Source organism: Hypanus sabinus, chromosome 6 (assembly GCF_030144855.1).
Source record: "Hypanus sabinus isolate sHypSab1 chromosome 6, sHypSab1.hap1, whole genome shotgun sequence".
Lineage (NCBI taxonomy): Eukaryota > Metazoa > Chordata > Chondrichthyes > Myliobatiformes > Dasyatidae > Hypanus > Hypanus sabinus.
In genome coordinates, this window is record NC_082711.1 from 56,302,506 (window position 1) to 56,320,463 (window position 17,958).

At 40.6% G+C, this 17,958-nt stretch overlaps 1 protein-coding gene across 1 annotated transcript in view; it reads left to right on the forward strand.

Moving 5' to 3' along the window:
* Positions 1 to 17,958, forward strand: part of cubn (cubilin (intrinsic factor-cobalamin receptor)) — a 359,402-nt gene that overhangs the window by 79,368 nt on the left and 262,076 nt on the right. Inside the window, exons 20-21 of the mRNA XM_059971453.1 lie at positions 13,528 to 13,714; positions 17,004 to 17,164. Of these exons, the coding sequence (XP_059827436.1) occupies positions 13,528 to 13,714; positions 17,004 to 17,164 (348 nt within the window). The remainder of the gene's footprint in view (positions 1 to 13,527; positions 13,715 to 17,003; positions 17,165 to 17,958) is intronic.

Genomic DNA, 17,958 nt, shown 5'->3' on the forward strand with positions numbered 1-17,958 from the left:
TACATCGGCCAAACTGGGTGAAAACTATCCGCAAGGATCCATGAACGTCAACTTGGTTGTAAAACGGCATGACCAGCTCTCCCTACTCTGTACCCTGAAGATCAAGAAAGGCACAAATTTGACTGGGCGTCAGTGAAAGCCATGGCACAAGCGAACACACAGCATGAAAGAGAATTCCTAGAAATGTGGTTTTCTGCAAACAATTCTGTAAATAAGAATGTAGATCTCGATCCTATTAATGATCCACTGTGGGCAAAATTCCTGACCACCATGCATGAAGTTCACTACACAGCCAGTCAGGGATGAGTTTTCCTCTTTACATCACAATTGAGTTTTCGAAATGATGTCCAATGAGCTGATTGAAAAGTATATAAAAGTCAAGCATTCAGAGAACACACCAGAATCATCAGCACACTGATGGTGTCTGCTCACATAGTGATGAAGCATATGGCAAGAAAATTGCCAAGATCAGGGAACAATTCAACCCAATCACTCGAACTACACATATTCTAAATTATTTCCAATAAAGCAATTAATCTATATAAGTTTGGCTACCTTCCAACCTGATGGTATGAACGTCATTTTCTCCTTCCAGTGAACAAAAATTCCCCACCCACATTCCCCACTCTGACCATTTACTTCTTCCTTGCCAATTCCTTCCCGCTAGTTCCCCTCCTCCTGCCCTTTCGCCTATTGTCCACTGTCCTCTCCTATCAGATTCTTTATCCTCCAGTCTTTAACCTTACCCAACCTGGCTTCACCTATTACCTTCCAGATAGCCTCTTTCTCCTCCCCCAACCTTTTAATTCTGGCTTCTCACCCCTTCCCTCTCTGTCTTGAAGAAGAGATTGTTTACTCTTTTCCACAGATGCTGCCAGACCTGCTGAATTCCTCCAGTATTTTGTGGCTGGCTGTCTCTCTCTCTCTCTCTCTCTCTCTCTCTCTCTCTCTCTCTCTCTCTCTCTCTCACACACACACACACTCTCTCTCTCTCTCTCTCTCTCACTCACATACACACATACATGTTCACTTTCATGTCATATAATGCTACAACACAGAAAATGGCCCTTTGGCCCATCTAGTCTGTGTCAAACTTTTAATCTGCCTCATCCCATCTACATTAAACCCTCATCCTCCGCCACGACTGACTGCTCATTTCACACACCACCCTCTGGGTGAAGATCTCCCCCATGCTCCCCTTAGGTATTTCACTTTTCACTTTTAACATATGATCTCTAGTTCTAGTCTCAGCCAACCTCAGTGATAAAAAGCTGCTTGCATTTACATTATCTATACCCCTCAAAATTTTGTGTAGTACACCTCTATCAAACCTTCCCCCATTCTCCTACGCTCTAGGGAATAAAGTCCTAACCTATTCACCTGTTCCCTATCACTTAGGTGCTCAAGTCCTGGCAACATCCTTGTACATTTATTCTGCACTCTTTCAATCTTATTAAGGTCTTTCCCAGAGGTGGATGTCCAGAACTGTACACAGCACTCCAAGTTAGGTCTTATACAACTTCAACATAACATCCCAACCCCTATACACAATGCTTTGATTTATAAAGACCCTATTTATCCCTTTGATCTACTGCACTCCTCAGTGCCATACCATTCACTATGTAAATCCTACCCTGATTTGTCCTCCCAAAGTGAAACACCTCATATTTGTCTGCTGAAAATTCCATCTGCCAATTTTCAGCCCATTTTTCGAGCTGGTCCAGATCCTGCTGTAAGCTTTGACTGCCTTCCTCACTGTCCACTACATCGTCAATCTTGGTGTCATCTACAATTTCGCTAATCCAGTTCACCACATTATTATCCAGATTGCTGATTATAGATGACAAACAATGGACCCAGAAATATCCCTGTGAAAACCGCTAGTAACAGGCCTCTTGCCAAAGAGGCAACCATCTGCTACTACTGTTTGGCTTCTTGCACAAAACCAATGTCTAATCGAATTTACTACCTCATTTTGAATGCCAAGTGACTGAACCTTCTTGACCAGCCTCCTATCCGGGACCTTGTCAAAGAGTTTGCTATAGTCCATGCTTTTCCTTCATTAACTTTCCTGCTGACTTCTTTGAAAAACTCATTCAGATTGGTTAGGCATTACCTACTGTGTACAAAGCCATGTTGACTATACCTTATCATTTTCAAATACTAATATATCCTGTTTCTTAGAATACTTTCCAAAAACTTGCACACTACTCATGTCAGGCTTACCAGCCTGTAATTTCCTGACTTATTCTTTGAGCTTCTCTTAAACAACAGAACATTAACTATCCTCACTCATAGCTAAAGATGTTTCAAATTTCTCTGCAATTTCTGCACTAGCCTCCCATAGGGTCTGCAAGAACACATTGTCAGGCCTTGGGGTTTTATCCACCCTAACTTGCCTCACAACAGAAAGCACCTCCTCCTCTGTAATTCCTATAAGGTCCGCGACATCACTGCTGCTTTGCTACACTCTTGTAGCCTCTGTGTCTGTCTCTCGAGTAAATACAGTTGCAAACAAATCCATTTAAGATCTCCCCATCTCTCTCATCTCCATGTATAGATAACCACTGATCATCCAAAGGACCAATTTTGTCCTTTGCTATTCTTTTGCTCTTAATATATCTGTAAAAGCCCCTGGAATTCTCCTTCACCTTGTCTGCTAGGGAAATTTCATGCCCTCTTTTATCGTTCCTGATCACCTTAAGTGTACCCTTGCTCCTCTTATACCTCTTCCTGCCTATACCTGCTTTGCACCTACTTTTCTTACTTTGTCAAAAACCAAGGTTCCATAAACCTGTTATCCTTGCCTTTTATTCTGTCAAGTGCATAAAAATTTACCTTTCATTTTGACAGAAACATAAAAACTAATTTTACTGTACAAGTAATATGTTCCCAATGAAAAATATATAACAAATGACCCAAATTAAAGATGGTCCATCAGAGAAGTTGTTACTTTAATAAAATCAGTTAAAGAAATCTGAATGGCTTACAAGGAGTTTTATAAAGCATAGTGCAAAAAATAATAAGGCATTTGAAGTCAAATATAAGCTGAAGAGAAATACTGAACAAAAAGATCCATACCGAACGACCTTGAAAATCATTGTCCTTCTAATAATGTTTCCATTAACTTCTTAGTAAGTCTGCAGTAAATCCAAAGTTAGGGTTGGATTAAGAACAATGTATCCAATATACATAGGAATTTGTGGTTATACCTACAATGCTGCTAGGGAGGGACTCCAGGATCTTGAATCAGTGACAGTGAGGGAATGGTGATGTATTTCCAAACTCAGTATGCTGTGTGGCTTGGAGTGCAAATTCCAGGTGGTGATCTTCACATGCTTATGCTACTGTTACTGGTAAAAGTCATGGGTTTGGAAAGTGCTGTCTCAGGAGTCTTGGTGAAATGCTGCAGTACAACGTGTAGATGACACAAACTGCTGCTGCTATTGGTGGTGGAGTGAGTGAATGGTTGTGGATGGAGTATCTACCAAGTGGGCTGCTATGTACTGTATGTTGTTGAGGTTCTTTGGGTTGTTGAAACAGCACTCATCCAGATAAGTGGAATGTATTCAATCACACTTCCAATTTGAATTGTGTGTACAGGCTCTGAGGAGTTGGGAGCTGAGATACTTGCCATAGGAGTCATCGCCTCTGGCCTACTCTTTCTGCCACACTTTGTATATAGTTATTTCAGTTCAGCTTCTAGTCAATGTAACCTAAAAAATATTGATAGTTGGGGATTCAGTAATGATAATGCCATTGAATGTCAAGGGGTGATGGATTTTCTCAAACAAATGAATTAACTACTCATCTCCTCAAGCCTCTTTCACCATTTAATATGATTATGGCTGATTATGCCTTAGTTTTAAGTACCCACCTGCTTGAGGTGCTTTTCAAAAACAGAGCTAACTCTGCCTTAAAAATAAAAGGTTCACAACCTTCTGAGCAAAGCTCCCTGTTTTTTTCTTAAATGGACAATACATCTTGTATGTTGTTGTCATGACTCAACTCACTCTTCTAAACTTCAGCAAGTTCAAGCCAAGGTTGCCTAACTATACCTCATAAGATAACCCACCCATTCTATCTACCACTCTAATAATGCTTCTCTGAACCACCTCCAATTATTTAAATCTTCCCTTAATGACTTGTGAACTAATGAGAATAATTTTAATGTAGATTGGAATAAACTTTTGTGAAGTGGTGGGGGAGATGGTGGAGAGAGACCTGGCCAAATTTAACTACAGACCTTATCACTATTGATAATAATCACTATTGTTGATTAAAAAGAAACATGAATAGAGCATTGAGTACAGAAGTTGGGATGTAATGTTAAAATTGTACAAGGCATTGGTAAGGCCAAATTTGGAATATTGTGTACAGTTCTGGTCACCGAATTATAGGAAAGGTATCAATAAATTAGAGAGAGTGCAGAGACGATTTACTAGGATGTTACCCGGGTTTTAGCACTTAAGTTACAGAGAAAGGTTGAACAAGTTAGGTCTCTATTCATTGGAGCGTAGAAGGTTGAGGGGGGATTTGATCGAGGTATTTAAAATTTTGAGAGGGATCGATAGAGTTGACATGAATAGGCTGTTTCCATTGAGAGTAGGGGAGATTCAAACGAGAGGACATGATTTGAAAGTTAGGGGGCAAAAGTTTAAGGGAAACATGAGGGGGTATTTCTTTACTCAGAGAGTGATAGCTGTGTGGAATGAGCTTCCTGTAGTAGTAGTAGAGGCCAGTTCAGTTGTGTCATTTAAGGTAAAATTGGATAGGTATATGGACAGGAAAGGAGTGGAGGCTTATGGACTGAGTGCAGGTAGGTGGGACTAGGTGAGATTAAGAGTTCGGCACGGACTAGGAGGGCCGAGATGGCCTGTTTCCGTGCTGTGATTGTTATACGGTTATATGGTTATATAAATACAGTATCTCATTAGTTCACATTGACACAGTTGGCATTAACAAGGCCATGTAGGCTATCTTTCACCTTGTATGTACTCCAAATTTTGTAACTATTGCAGAAAAACGAGGCATGGAATTTGAGCTGTTTAAGATTAACCACTCTAGGACTGAGAGTCCTTTAGTACATTGCATCAGCTGAAGCTTTGATCTCTTTCTGGCTGTAGTCCTGAGGTAGTGTGTTAAAGGGTGAAAACACTTCTTACATGAAGGTTTTATTTACTAAAATCAAACACTGCTTTCATTATGGATCCTATTCTGCTCATTATAGATCTCTGCAAACATAATTTTTTTGGCACTGTCCTTCAGGTTTAGTTAACAGTGATCTTTGTGAGAAATGTTTTCCCCACCAAATGAGAAAATGATGCTGTGCCAGCTAGTTAGTTAAAATGTGAAGTAGGAGCATCACCCCACTGCAAAAACTAGTTTAATAAGCACAAAAAAAACACTACTGGTAAGCATAATTCCTCCTTCTAGGCTCTGATCTTGAACTTCATTAAGGTCATTTTTCCAGTTTTCCAACATTCCAATGAATTATTATTATAAACCCACAATGCCATCTCCTATTCTCTCTCAGCACACTGACTTCCTCCATTAATCCACTGTCTTCTAACTACTATCAATGCAGAAACTATATTAAACTCCATTCCCTCTTGAACCTACCCCACTTCTCCCTCTACAAGACAGTAAAATACATCATGCCAGGGAATTCAGTGCCAGCTCGTCATTGTCCTCAGTCAGAAAGATTGAGACACTGAAAGTCTGTAGGATGGTTGTCACATTCATCTGACTCACAGCCAAGTAATATCAATAGACAGTAGGTGCAGGAGTAGGCCATTCAGCCCTTCTAGCCAGCACCACCATTCACTGTGATCATGGCTGATCATACACAATCAGTACCCCGTTCCTTCCCTCTCCCCATATCCCTTGACCTCGCTATCTATAAGAGCTCTATCTAACTCTTGAATGCATCCAGAGACTTGTCCTCCACTGCCTTCTGGGACAGAGCATTCCACATATCCACCACTCTCTGGGTGAAAAAGTTTTTCTGCATCTGTTCTAAATGGCCAACCCCTTATTCTTAAACTGTGGCCTCTCATTCTGGACTCACCCATCAGTGGGAATATGCTTCCTGCCTCCAGTGTCCAATCCCTTAATAATCTTATATGTTTCAATCAGATCCCCTCTCATCCTTCAAAATTCCAGTGTATACAAGCCCAGTCACTCCAATCTTTCAACATATGACAGTCCCGCCATACCAGGAATTAACCTTGTGAACCTACACTGCAGTTCCTCAATAGCAAGAATGTCCTTCCTCAAATTTGTAGACCAAAACTGCACACAATACTCCAAGTGGGGTCTCACCAGGGCCCTGTACAGCTGCAGAAGGACCTCTTTACTCCTACACTCAATTCCTCTCATTAGGAAAGCCAGCATGCCATTAGCTTTCTTCACTGCCTGCTGTACCTGCATGTTTGCTTTCATTGACTGATGTACAAGAACACCTAGATCTTATTGTACTTCCACTTTTCCTAACTTGACTCCATTTAGATAGTAATCTGCCTTCCTGTTCTTGCCACCAAAGTGGATAACCTCACATTTATCCACATTAACCTGCATCTGCCATACATTTGCCCACTCACCCAACCTGTCCAAGTCACCCTGCATTCTCATAACATCCTCCTGACATTTCACACTGCCACCCAACTTTGTGTCATCGGTAAATTTGCTAATGTTACTTTTAATCTCTTCATCCAAATCATTAATGTATATTGTAAACAGCTGCGGTCCCAGCACCGAAACTTGCGGTACCCCACTGGTCACAGCCTGCCATTCCGAAAGGGACCCGTTAATCACTACTGTTTCCTGTCAGCCAGCCAATTTTCAATCCATGTCAGTACTCTGCCCCCAATACCATGTGCCCTAATTTTGCCCACTAATCTCCTATGTGGGACTTTATCAAAAGCTTTCTGGAAGTCCAGGTACACTACATCCACAGGCTCTCCCTTTTCCATTTTCATAGTTACATCCAGAAAAAAAACTCAAGATTAGTCCAGCACAATTTTCCCTTCATAAATCCATGATGACTTGGACTGATCCTTCTACTGCTATCCAAATGTGTCATAATTTCCTCTTTTATAACTGACTCCAGCATCTTTCCCACCACTGACATCAGGCTAACCTGTCTATAATTCTGTTTTCTCTCTCCCTCCCTTCTTGAAAAGTGGGACATTAGCCACCCTCCAATCAGCAGGAACTGTTCCCAAATCTATAAAACATTGGAAAATGATTACCAATGCGTCCACGATTTCTAGAGCCACCTCTTTAAGTACCCTGGGATGCAGACCATCAGATCCCGGGGACTTATCAGCCTTCAGACTCAGTCTATCCAGCACTGTTTCTTGCCCAATACAAATTTCCTTCAGTTCATCCTTTACCCTAGTTCCTTTGGCCACTATTACATCTGGGAGATTGTGTCTTCCCTAGTGAAGACAGATCCAAAGTACCTGTTCAACTCATCTGCCATGTCCTTGTTCCCCATAATAAAGTCACCCATTTCTGTCTACAACGGCCCAATTTTGGTCTTTACTATTTTTTTGCTATTCACATACCTAAAGCAGCTTTTACTATCCTTCTTTATATTCTTGGCTAGTTTGCCTTCGTACCTCATTTTTTTCTTGGCGTATTGCCTTTTTTGTTATCTTCTGTTGCTGTTTAAAAGCTTCCCAGTCCTCCGGTTTCCCACTCATCTTTGCTATGTTATACTACTTCTCTTATTTTTATACTGCCCTTTACTTCCCTCATCAGCCACGGCCACCCCTTACTCCCCTTAGGATCTTTCTTCCTCTTTGGAATGAGCCGATCCTGCACCTTCTGCAGTATTCCCAGAAATATCTGCCATTGGTGTTCCACTGTCTTCCCTGCTAAGGTATTGGTCCATTGAACATTGGCCAGATCCTCCCTCATAGCTCCATTAGTTCCCTTTGTTCAACTGTAATACTGACACATCCGATTTTCCCTTCTCCTCAAATTGTAGGTTAAAACATATCATATGATGTTCACTACCTCCTAATGGTTCCTTTACCTCAAGGTCCCTGCATCAATTCCTGTTCATTGCACAACACTAAATCTAGAATTGCCTTCTCCCTGGTAGGTTCCAGTACAAGCTGTTCTAAGAATCCATCGCAGAGGCACTCCACAAACTCCCTTTCTTGGGTCCAGTACCATTCTGATTCTCCCAGTCTACCTGCATGTTGAAATCCCCCATGACAACTATCATTACCTTTGCGACATGCCAATTTTAACTCTTCATTCAACTTACACCCTACATCCAGACTGCTGTTTGGGGGCCTGTAGATAACTCCCATTAGGGTCTTTCTACCCTTAGAATTTCTCAGTTCTATCCATACTGACTCTACATCCCCAGATTCTATGTCCCCACCCCCCCCCCCCGCCTCACAAGGGACTGAATATCATTCCTCACCAACAGAGCCACCCAACCCCCTCTGCCAGTCAGTCTGTCCTTTCAATAAGATGTATATCCTTGAATATTCACTTCCCAGGCCCTGTCCACTTGAAACCATGTCTCAGTTATTCCCATAATATCGCACTTGCCAATTTCCAACTGAGCCTCAAGCTCATCTAATTTATTCCTTATACTTTGTGCATTCATATACTTTTAATTCAGTACTCCCCTCTCCTTTCATATCAATTCCTATTTCACTTGACCATACTGTATGATCTCTTCTTGAGCTTTCTACTCCATTGATTCTGTTGTCCTTTTTAACTTTTCTTATTTTCACTTTCCCTTTAACTCCATCCTTATTTCCAGTTCATCCCCTCCCCCCACTACTTAGTTTAAACACATCCGTGTTGCTGTGGCAAACCTGCCTGCCAGAATGCCGGTCACCTGCCTATTAAGGTGCAACCCATCCTTTTGTACAATTCATCCCTACCCCAAAACAGATCCCAGTGGTCCAAGAATGTAAATCCTTGCTTCCTGCACCAGTTCCTCAGCCACACATTCAGATCCATTATCTCCTTGTTCCTGCCCTCTCCAGCACAAGGAACTGGAAGCAAACTAGAGATAACCACCCTGGAAGTCCTGCATTTCAGCCTTCTTCCAAGTTCTGAAGTCCCACTGCAGAATGTCCTTCCTCTTCTTCCCAATGTCATTTGTGCCAACATGCACTACCACTTCTAGCTGTTCACCTTCACCCTTGAGGATTCCCTGAAATCAGTCTGTGATGTCTTGGATCCTAACACCAGGAAGACAACACACAATCCTTAAATCTCACCTGTTGCCACAGAAACCCCTTTCCATACCTCTTACTATGGAGTCACCTACTACCACAGCTCCTCCTGATGTGTAACTCCTCAGCTCTGCTTCTGCACCAATTTTCAGCTCACAGACCTGTCTGCTTCTCAGACTGGCAGTATCTTCTGTCCTGACAGCTTCCAAGAAGGTGAACCTGTTTTCAAGAGGTACATCCCCTGGTACTTCAAGGTACTTCAAGCATCCTTTCCTTCCTCATCATCACCCCCTTTCTCTCTTCCAGTATCCTCAGTGTAAAAACCTCACTGTAGGTCCTGTCCAGAAAACCCTCATTTTCACAGATAAACCTGAGGTCATCCAGTTCTTTCTTCAGTGCTGCAACATGCTCCTTCAGAAGCTGAATCTGGACACACTTTCCACAGCTGTAGCATCCAGAGGCACCATCAGTGTCCCTGACCTCCCACATCATGCACATAACACACTGAATCAGCTTAGCAGTCATGTCTTCACCCTCCCCAATTGTGCCTAGCATAGTCTCCTCTCTCAGCCTCCTTGCCAGAGACTAGCACTTTTCACACCAGGCACTTCCCTCAACCAGGCCACTCCACACAAGCTCTCCCTCTTTTTATTTGCTTGAGCTTTGCACGCTGCAAGGTCACCTGACCTCAATTGCCCAATCAGGTATTTTCTGCTGAGTCTGAGCTATTCAAATCTTGATTGCCAATCAACTGCTAATCAATTCTTGATTGCACTATCCAACTGCCAAAACTGCCAGAATCTCTCGAGCCAAAGACTAGCACTTTTCACACCAGGCACTTCCCTCGACCAGGCCGCTTCCCAACAGGGAATCACATTTAACTGATCTTAAACTGTATGGTTGAACTTCCAGCATCTGCAGATTACCTCGTGGTTGAACTTCTCTTGCATTTCTGTGAAGTCTCTCATTGGTATCCTGATCTTTGGCAGTTTCCTCTTTTTCTTATGTCTGTTTTGCTAGATCATGTACTTTCTTCTCCTGTGTCATAACAATTGCCTCATCAATTGATTATAGCTGAGATTTACACAAGAGATAGAAAGCTTTCCTGAGAACTTCACCTTAAGGTATTCCATCTTTCCCAAGAACCATCTCATAAATCGGTTCCCTAAATAATTTGGTTAACAATTTAAAGGTGTCTGTAGATGCTGAAACTCACAGCAAGAGAAAGCTGTTGAGGTACTGGTGGCAACTTCAGCTCAAGAAATAGTTCTTCAGACAGTAATATTTTCAATACCCTCTACTTAGATATAAAAAAAAATGAGAGCATCCATAACAAGAAAAAAAGTCGAGATGCATCAGCAGATCAGTGCCACATTGAAAGCCTACTTATAAGCTCCTAGCAACATGCATGAAAGATTGATAGATTAAAATAATCACAACATATCAATTTGTGCATTTATTCATTTCGGCATATATACATATATGCAGTAGTTAGGATGACTAAGACTTTTGCACTGTACTGTAATTGTCAATGTGGAGCAGAGGATGTGTAAATCTGGCAAGAGCGAAGGACATTGGGAATGGCGAGGGTGGAATGTTGTGGTGGGGTGTGGGACAAGTGGCAGAGAAAGAATGACAGGTGTGGGGGGCGGTGTAGGTGCAGACACACCCAGCCCTGAGACACGAGGCAAGGAAATTTGATTTTAGACAATTGGTTTATTGATTATTACTAAACTCGCTGGCGGTTGCTGTTTTCCCCTGCCATCCCCATCCCTTTCGTCTTTTCCCAAACTTGATTCCCCTCTCCCTGTCCCCTTCCCACTCTCAGTCCACAACAGAGACCCATATCAGAATCAGGTTTATTGTAAGACCGTAAGATATAGGAGCAGAAGCAGGCCATTTGGCCCATCGAGTCTGCTCTGCCATTCAATCATGGGCTGATCCAATTCTTCTAGTCATCCCCACTCCACTGCCTTCTCCCTATGCTTCTTTGCCCATCCTTCTAAACTATCTAAGTCTCTCTACAGGCTCTCTGTTTCCTCAACACTACCTGCTCCTCCACCTATTTTTGCAAATTTAGTCACCAATCCACCTATCTCAGCAAATTTAGCCACAAATCCATTAATCCCATAGTCCAAATCATTGACAAGTGATTGACACTCCCCGTCTCTGGCAAGAAACTTGCCTCCCAACCACTCAAAATATTTCCCTAAGAGACCATAAGATAGAGGAATAGAATAAAGCCATTTAGCCCATTGAGTCTGCTCTGCCATTTCATCATGGCTGATCTATTTCCCCCTCTCAGCCCCAATCTCTTGCCATCATGCCCTGACTAATCAAGAATCTAACAAATTCTGCCTTAAATACACATAAAAATACATGTTTTCCCATCACTACGGTTCCCATCCTGCTGCCAAATTACTTTAAACCCTCCCCAACAACTCTAGCAAACATGCCTGCAAGAATATTGGACCCTCAGGTTCAGGTGTAACCTGTCCTTTAGTACAGGTGGTTCAAGAGATATGTCTTGAAATCTGTTTTTTTTTGTGGTAGCAGTACAGTATAATACATTCTAGCTATACATATATGTGTGTCTAAGACTTTTGCACAATACTGTACAGTATACACTTTAGAAACATTATAAGAGTATAATTTCATAACTTTAGAAAATTCACTGCTATATTTTTTATAGGGATTGTATGTGCCTTGGAAGGAAACTTGTGTGTGGTAGCACTCCTGCAAACCACATAGAGGTCATGTGTTTTAGTCGGTGCTATTTTTCTTGAAGATATGTGTACACTGCAGAACATAACAGTGTAGAGAGTGATTACTTAAAATATAGTTAGGATATAAACAACTAAATGTTTGCTTTGTCTTGAGTAGTGTTCAATTTCTCAAGGTGGTCAATGCTAATAGAATGCCCAAAGATTAAGATAAATACGGAATCCAGAAAAGGAAACCAAGAAAGGAATTAAAAGGGGCAAATAACCTGTGAGTGCAAATTAAGTAATCATGAAGGAGATAGTTAACCACAAGAGGAAGCTAGTGAGAAATATGAAAACAGGTCGTAAGGCATTTTTAATTAGATAAAATGGAGGAGCAGATTTGAAAGGGCAAAGTGCTTACCTCTGCTCTTGTTTTTTTAATGTCATTGTTTTAAGTGTTTTTATGGCTTTAAGTGAAGAGTATACTTACACTCTTGAGAGCTGTAAATGGTGTAAGGTTTCAGATATTCAAGAAGTGAATCATGCCAGAGGATATCCAGGTTTTGTATTTATGTGACTGATTTGAGTATGTTTTTGACTAACACGCATGCACACACAAAGAAATTGATGAACACGCAAGAAGAAAATTACTGAGACTTATTATTTTTCAGAGTCATACAGTACAGAGTCTAACATGTTCATTCCAACCTATCTATACAAACTCCTTTTACCAGCACATGATCCAAATGCTTTTAGTACCATTTAATGGTAATTAGAATTGGTTTGACACCCTTTAAATGTAGTTGGTCATTGATAGTTCTATAAGGTGAAAGTTAATTGCCACTGATTAGCTCCAGTTAAAATGTTGCCTGAAGCAAAATGTGTGTTATTATCAAGTAACTGTATATAGCACCAAAAGCTATCATTGTCAGCAAATATTCCCAGTCTGGCTTTGTAGCGCTTAGAAGATCATAGATGAAGCAGCTAAAGGTAGTGACAGCTGCATTTTCAGCTGGGAGGAGATTCCCATTGGGCTTCTTTGATGTCTTATGTTGTTATTGGTGCTTTGGCAAATGGTGATTTGGCATTAGTTACAGTTTTTCTTAACTCATCTCTAGAAATCAAATCTGTATGTGGTTGATATAGTCTTTCAAGGGATCTGGTTATGATTGTTACTGACAAAATGTGAATTAACTATAAGGACATTAGAAACATAAGACATAGGAGCAGGGGTAGGCCATCTTTCCCATTGAACCTGCTCTGCCTGCAAGTAAATATGCTTCTTGACAGCACAATTGGTAACTCCTTCCGTCAATGTGCATATAATTCAAACAGACTTGGCTAATTTTGTATTTTATCAGGTCAATGAGAGTGTTATAACGATATAGGGTAAGTCAGCTAAAGGCATGGTTAATTCTCAAGTACAGGTCTTCTTTGCAGTAGTAGGATGTTCTTAGTCCATAAAACCAGTCTGTATGTTATGTAAGCAGCTATTTTTTAATGTTGTGTAGCGAACTATATTCCCTGAAAATGAATTTCTATTCCTTACAGCCATATAAAATTACATAAGGATGCTACATTACATTGAAAGTATTTTCTTTTACTTACAGTATGTAGGAAAGAATTCTTTGAATCCACTGGCACATTTACATCTCCAAACTATCCAAGTGGCTTCTCCATTTATCGAGAATGTATCTACATAATTACTGTGGAAGACAATAAGCAAATTCGGCTCAACTTTACCGACTTCAAAGTGGAAGGATATCAGACTTGTACTTCTGCCTATGTTGAAATTAGGTAATTTAGCAGTCCTTGACACTAAGTATTTAGATATTACCATTTTATTAATCCTCAAAAGATGCACTGAATTTAAGTATACAAACTAACAAAATATACAGAATATTGTTTGTAGAAGCTTGTTTTTTAACAGCACAACAGTAAACAGTAAAAATATGAACCAGGGCATTACAAATAATATTTGGGGTCCATCAAATAGTTCACCAGGTTTATCATAAGCCTTTGACCTATAGTTTTTAGGTAGCTTTGTGAATCAGAATCAGGTTTAATATCACTGGCATATGTTGTGAAATTTGTTCTGTGGCAGCTGCACATTGCAATACGTAATAAAAATATAGTAAGACATACATTTAAAAATTAATTTAAATAAGTACTGTAAAAAGAGAGCAAAAAAGTAGTGAGGTAATTCATTGTCCATTTAGAATTCTGCTGGTGAAGGGGAAGAAGCTGTTCCTGAAATATTGAATGTGTGTCTTCAGTCTCCTGTATCTTGTCCTTGACAGTAACAAGAGGGTGATGGGCTTCCTTAACGATGGATGCCACATTTTTGAGGCCTTACCTTTTGAAGGTGTCTTCAGTGCTGGGAAGGTCAGTGCCCATAATGGAGCTAGCTGAAATATCAACTTTCTGCAGCATTTTCCAATCTTTTGTAGTGGCCCCTCCATACAAGATGGTGATGCAACCAGTTAAAATGCTCTCCAGGGTACATCTGTAGAAATTTGTGGAAGTCTTTGGTGACATATCAATATTCTAGGACAGGATACATCTTCAGAGATGTTAACACCCAGGACCTTGAAACTGCTCACCCTTTTCACTCCTGGTCTCTCAATGAGGCCTGATGTGTGTTCCCTAAGCTTCCCCTTCCTGAAGTCCACAGTCAATTCCTTGGTCTTATTGACATAGAGTGCAAGGTTGTTGTGTGACACCACTCAACCAGTTGATCTATCTCACTCCTATATGCCTGTATGCCTCCCCATCACCATCTGAAATTCTGCCAATAGTTGTGTCATCAGCAGATTTGTAGGTGACTTTAGAGCTGTCCTTAGCCACACAGTTATGGGTGTATAGAAAATAAAGTAATAGGTGAAGCATGCATCCTTGAGGTGCACTAGTGTTGATTGTCAGCGAGAAGGAGATGCTATTTCCAATCTGCACTGACTACGGTCTCCCGATGAGGAAGTCAAGGATCCAGATACAGAGGGACGTACAGAGACCCAGGTTTTGAGGCTTGTCTATTAGAGCAGGATTGTGTTGAACACTGAGCTGTAATCAATAAATATCAGCCTGACATGGGGATTGCTATTGTCCAGTTGAATATAAAGATATTAACTATTGACCTTTGATCACACTATTAGATTAACTTTCCTTTAGTAGGCACATGTTTCTCCTTATCAGTGGCTCTTAAAGGCTGTACAATAAAATGATGTTTTCTTTCCCTTCATGTTGTGGAATCAGAAGGAATGTAAGTACAGTTCTTGACACTACAGAAATGCTACTGAAGCCTGCTATTAGCCATGTTCAATTCCCTCTAGTTTTGAGGCTCAGAATATAACCGTGGAGCCAGATGAAGGATTGCCAGGAGGAGGATGATGGACAGATGGAGCCAGATGGGGGAAGAGGGAAGAGGACTGCTGAGTGATAGGTAGAGATATAATAAGAATAAATTTAGGCCAATGGAGCCAGATGAGTAAGAGTAGGCATGGAGACTGTTTGGTGATAGATGGCAAGATGAGGTAGGGGTGGAACCAGATGAGAAAGTGGGAAGAGGGAAGGAATAGGAAAGAGAACTAGTGCTGAGGAAACCCTGATAAATAGATATGTAAGTGAATGCAGATGAAACCAGGTTTGGGGAAGGGATCCTGCACCTACGGAATAGGGCAAAAGAAGGGATGGAAAAGGTGATTGAAGTGAGATCGACCCCGGATAGACTGGCAAGTGTTTGAAAGACACACAGGAGTGGGTTAACTGAAATTGCAAATTTCAGTGTTCAGCCTGGCAACATGGAATCTACTATCATCTACTGACATAACGGATCATGTCTCCTCCAGTCTGTGTGTCTCTGACATATGAAGTATTTCCTTGTATATAATGGAGCTATGATGTGTGTAAATTCATTTCTTACATGGGTGAATTGTCCAGATAACCTGCTGGTTAAAATGAAAGGAAACATGAAGGAGCGGAGTTTTGAGTATGTAGGCATAACATAACTTTTATTACCTGGAAACTGGTTTTACAGCCTAATTAGACGAAATTGATGTTTATACCTTCATCCATTCTACTCCATGGTTTAAGTTCCTTCCACAGCTTCAATTGTCCTTTATTATAAATCATATAATTTATCTTGCTCTCCTTGAGGTTCTTACAACAAGACATATTTATATCACTGAGATGATGTTATGTTTATAATTAAGACTTATTACTGGTACCAGGAAAAAAACTTGCAGCGCTATAATTCATTAAAAAAAAAGACTTTTTGGCACATAGTTGCAATTGGCAGTGAACTTGAAGAGAAACCATTTAAGTATCCACATCTCATTATGATCCAGTTCTTTTTTCATATTCAGGGAACTGTAATTAATGTACAATAGCACACAAGACTGAGGATATGGAATGAAAAGATGTAAGTCTGTTAAAGATGCTTATAAGAGAGAGTCTTTATTTGCAAGGAGCTGGCAGTAGAAGAGGACATGGACCAACATGTTGGAGTGGGAGTGTAGAGTGGAATTAAAGTGGTTGGCCACCAGGAAGTCCTGCCTGTTCTGGACAGAGTGAAGGTGCTTGATATAACAGTCTTCCAATCTACATCAATCTCACCAATGTAGAGAAGAACACACAGGGAGCACCAGATGGCCCCAAGAAGCTTGCAAGTAAAATGTTGACTCACATGTAGAAAGAAGCAGCATTGATAAGATGAAAAAACAAAACAAAAAAAGTAGGAGTTGTATTAGACCATCCGGACCCTCAAGCCTGGTCTACACATTCAATATGATCATAGCTGATCTGCTCAGGACCTAGCTCCTGTTCTGTGTAACTTCCTCATATTTTACAAACTTCCAAAAGATATCACCCTTATCTTTATATACCTCTGATGTCTAGCCTCCACAGCATTTTCATGTAAAGAATTCCACTGAATCACCACCCTCTGCAGGAAATATGAAAGATAGTATTTAGATGTCATATGCATTTCTCAGAAGCACATTTAATACCTTACACAAATCCATGTAATTAATGCCAAAATCAAATGAAATCATTGCAGCCAGAAGTTTCTAATGTTTGCTTTTTGTTTCAGAAATGGCGGATATGAAACATCTCCTTTGGTTGGTCAGTACTGTAGTGCAAAAGCCCCACCGCTCATCATATCCCACAGCAACAGACTATGGATTAAATTTAAATCAGACAATATTTTTGAATACCATGCATTCATGGCTTACTGGGACGGTAATTCTTCAGGTAAAATCCTCGCTTTAAATGATGTAATAAAAAATGAAAATATTTTATTTGGATAAAAATAGTTTTTGCTTTAAGCTGGGTAAAGGACTATAAGCCTTTATTTCAAACGATAAATATGATTAGATTCAAGAAACCTCATTTAAATAGTTTTCTACCACTTAAACATTGAAATTGTGTTTGGTTAAGAATTGATTAACTTTGACCTGTCTATTTCCAAGCACACTTCTGAAATAGCAAATGATAAGACCATAAGATCATAAAATATTAGAATTAGGCTATTTGGTCCTTCAAGTTTGCTTTGATTTCATCACGGCCGATCCATTTCCCACTCAGTCCAATCTCCTGTCTTTTCCCTGTAACCCTTCTTTCCCTGATTAATCAAGAACCTATAAAAATCTGCCTCAAATATACTCAATGACTTTGCCCCCACAGGCGCTCTCTGGCTGAAGAAATTCCTTCTCATCTCCATTCTAAGTGGATGTCCCTCTATTCTGAGGGTGTGCCCTCTGGTCCTAGACTCCCCACCATAGAAAAAATACTCCCCACATCCACTTTATTGAGGCCTTTCAATAGATGTCAATAAGATCGTCCTTCATTCTTCTGAATTTCAGTGAGTGCAGGCACAGAGCCATCAAACGCTCTTCATGTGACAAGTCTTTCAATCCTGGAATCATTCTCGTGAACCTTCTCCAACGTCAGCACATCCTTTATTAGATAAGAACTTTGAAAGGAAGAACACAACTACAGCTGTGAAGACCCTGCTGCATTTGATGACCCTTTGTTCTCCGTCTCAT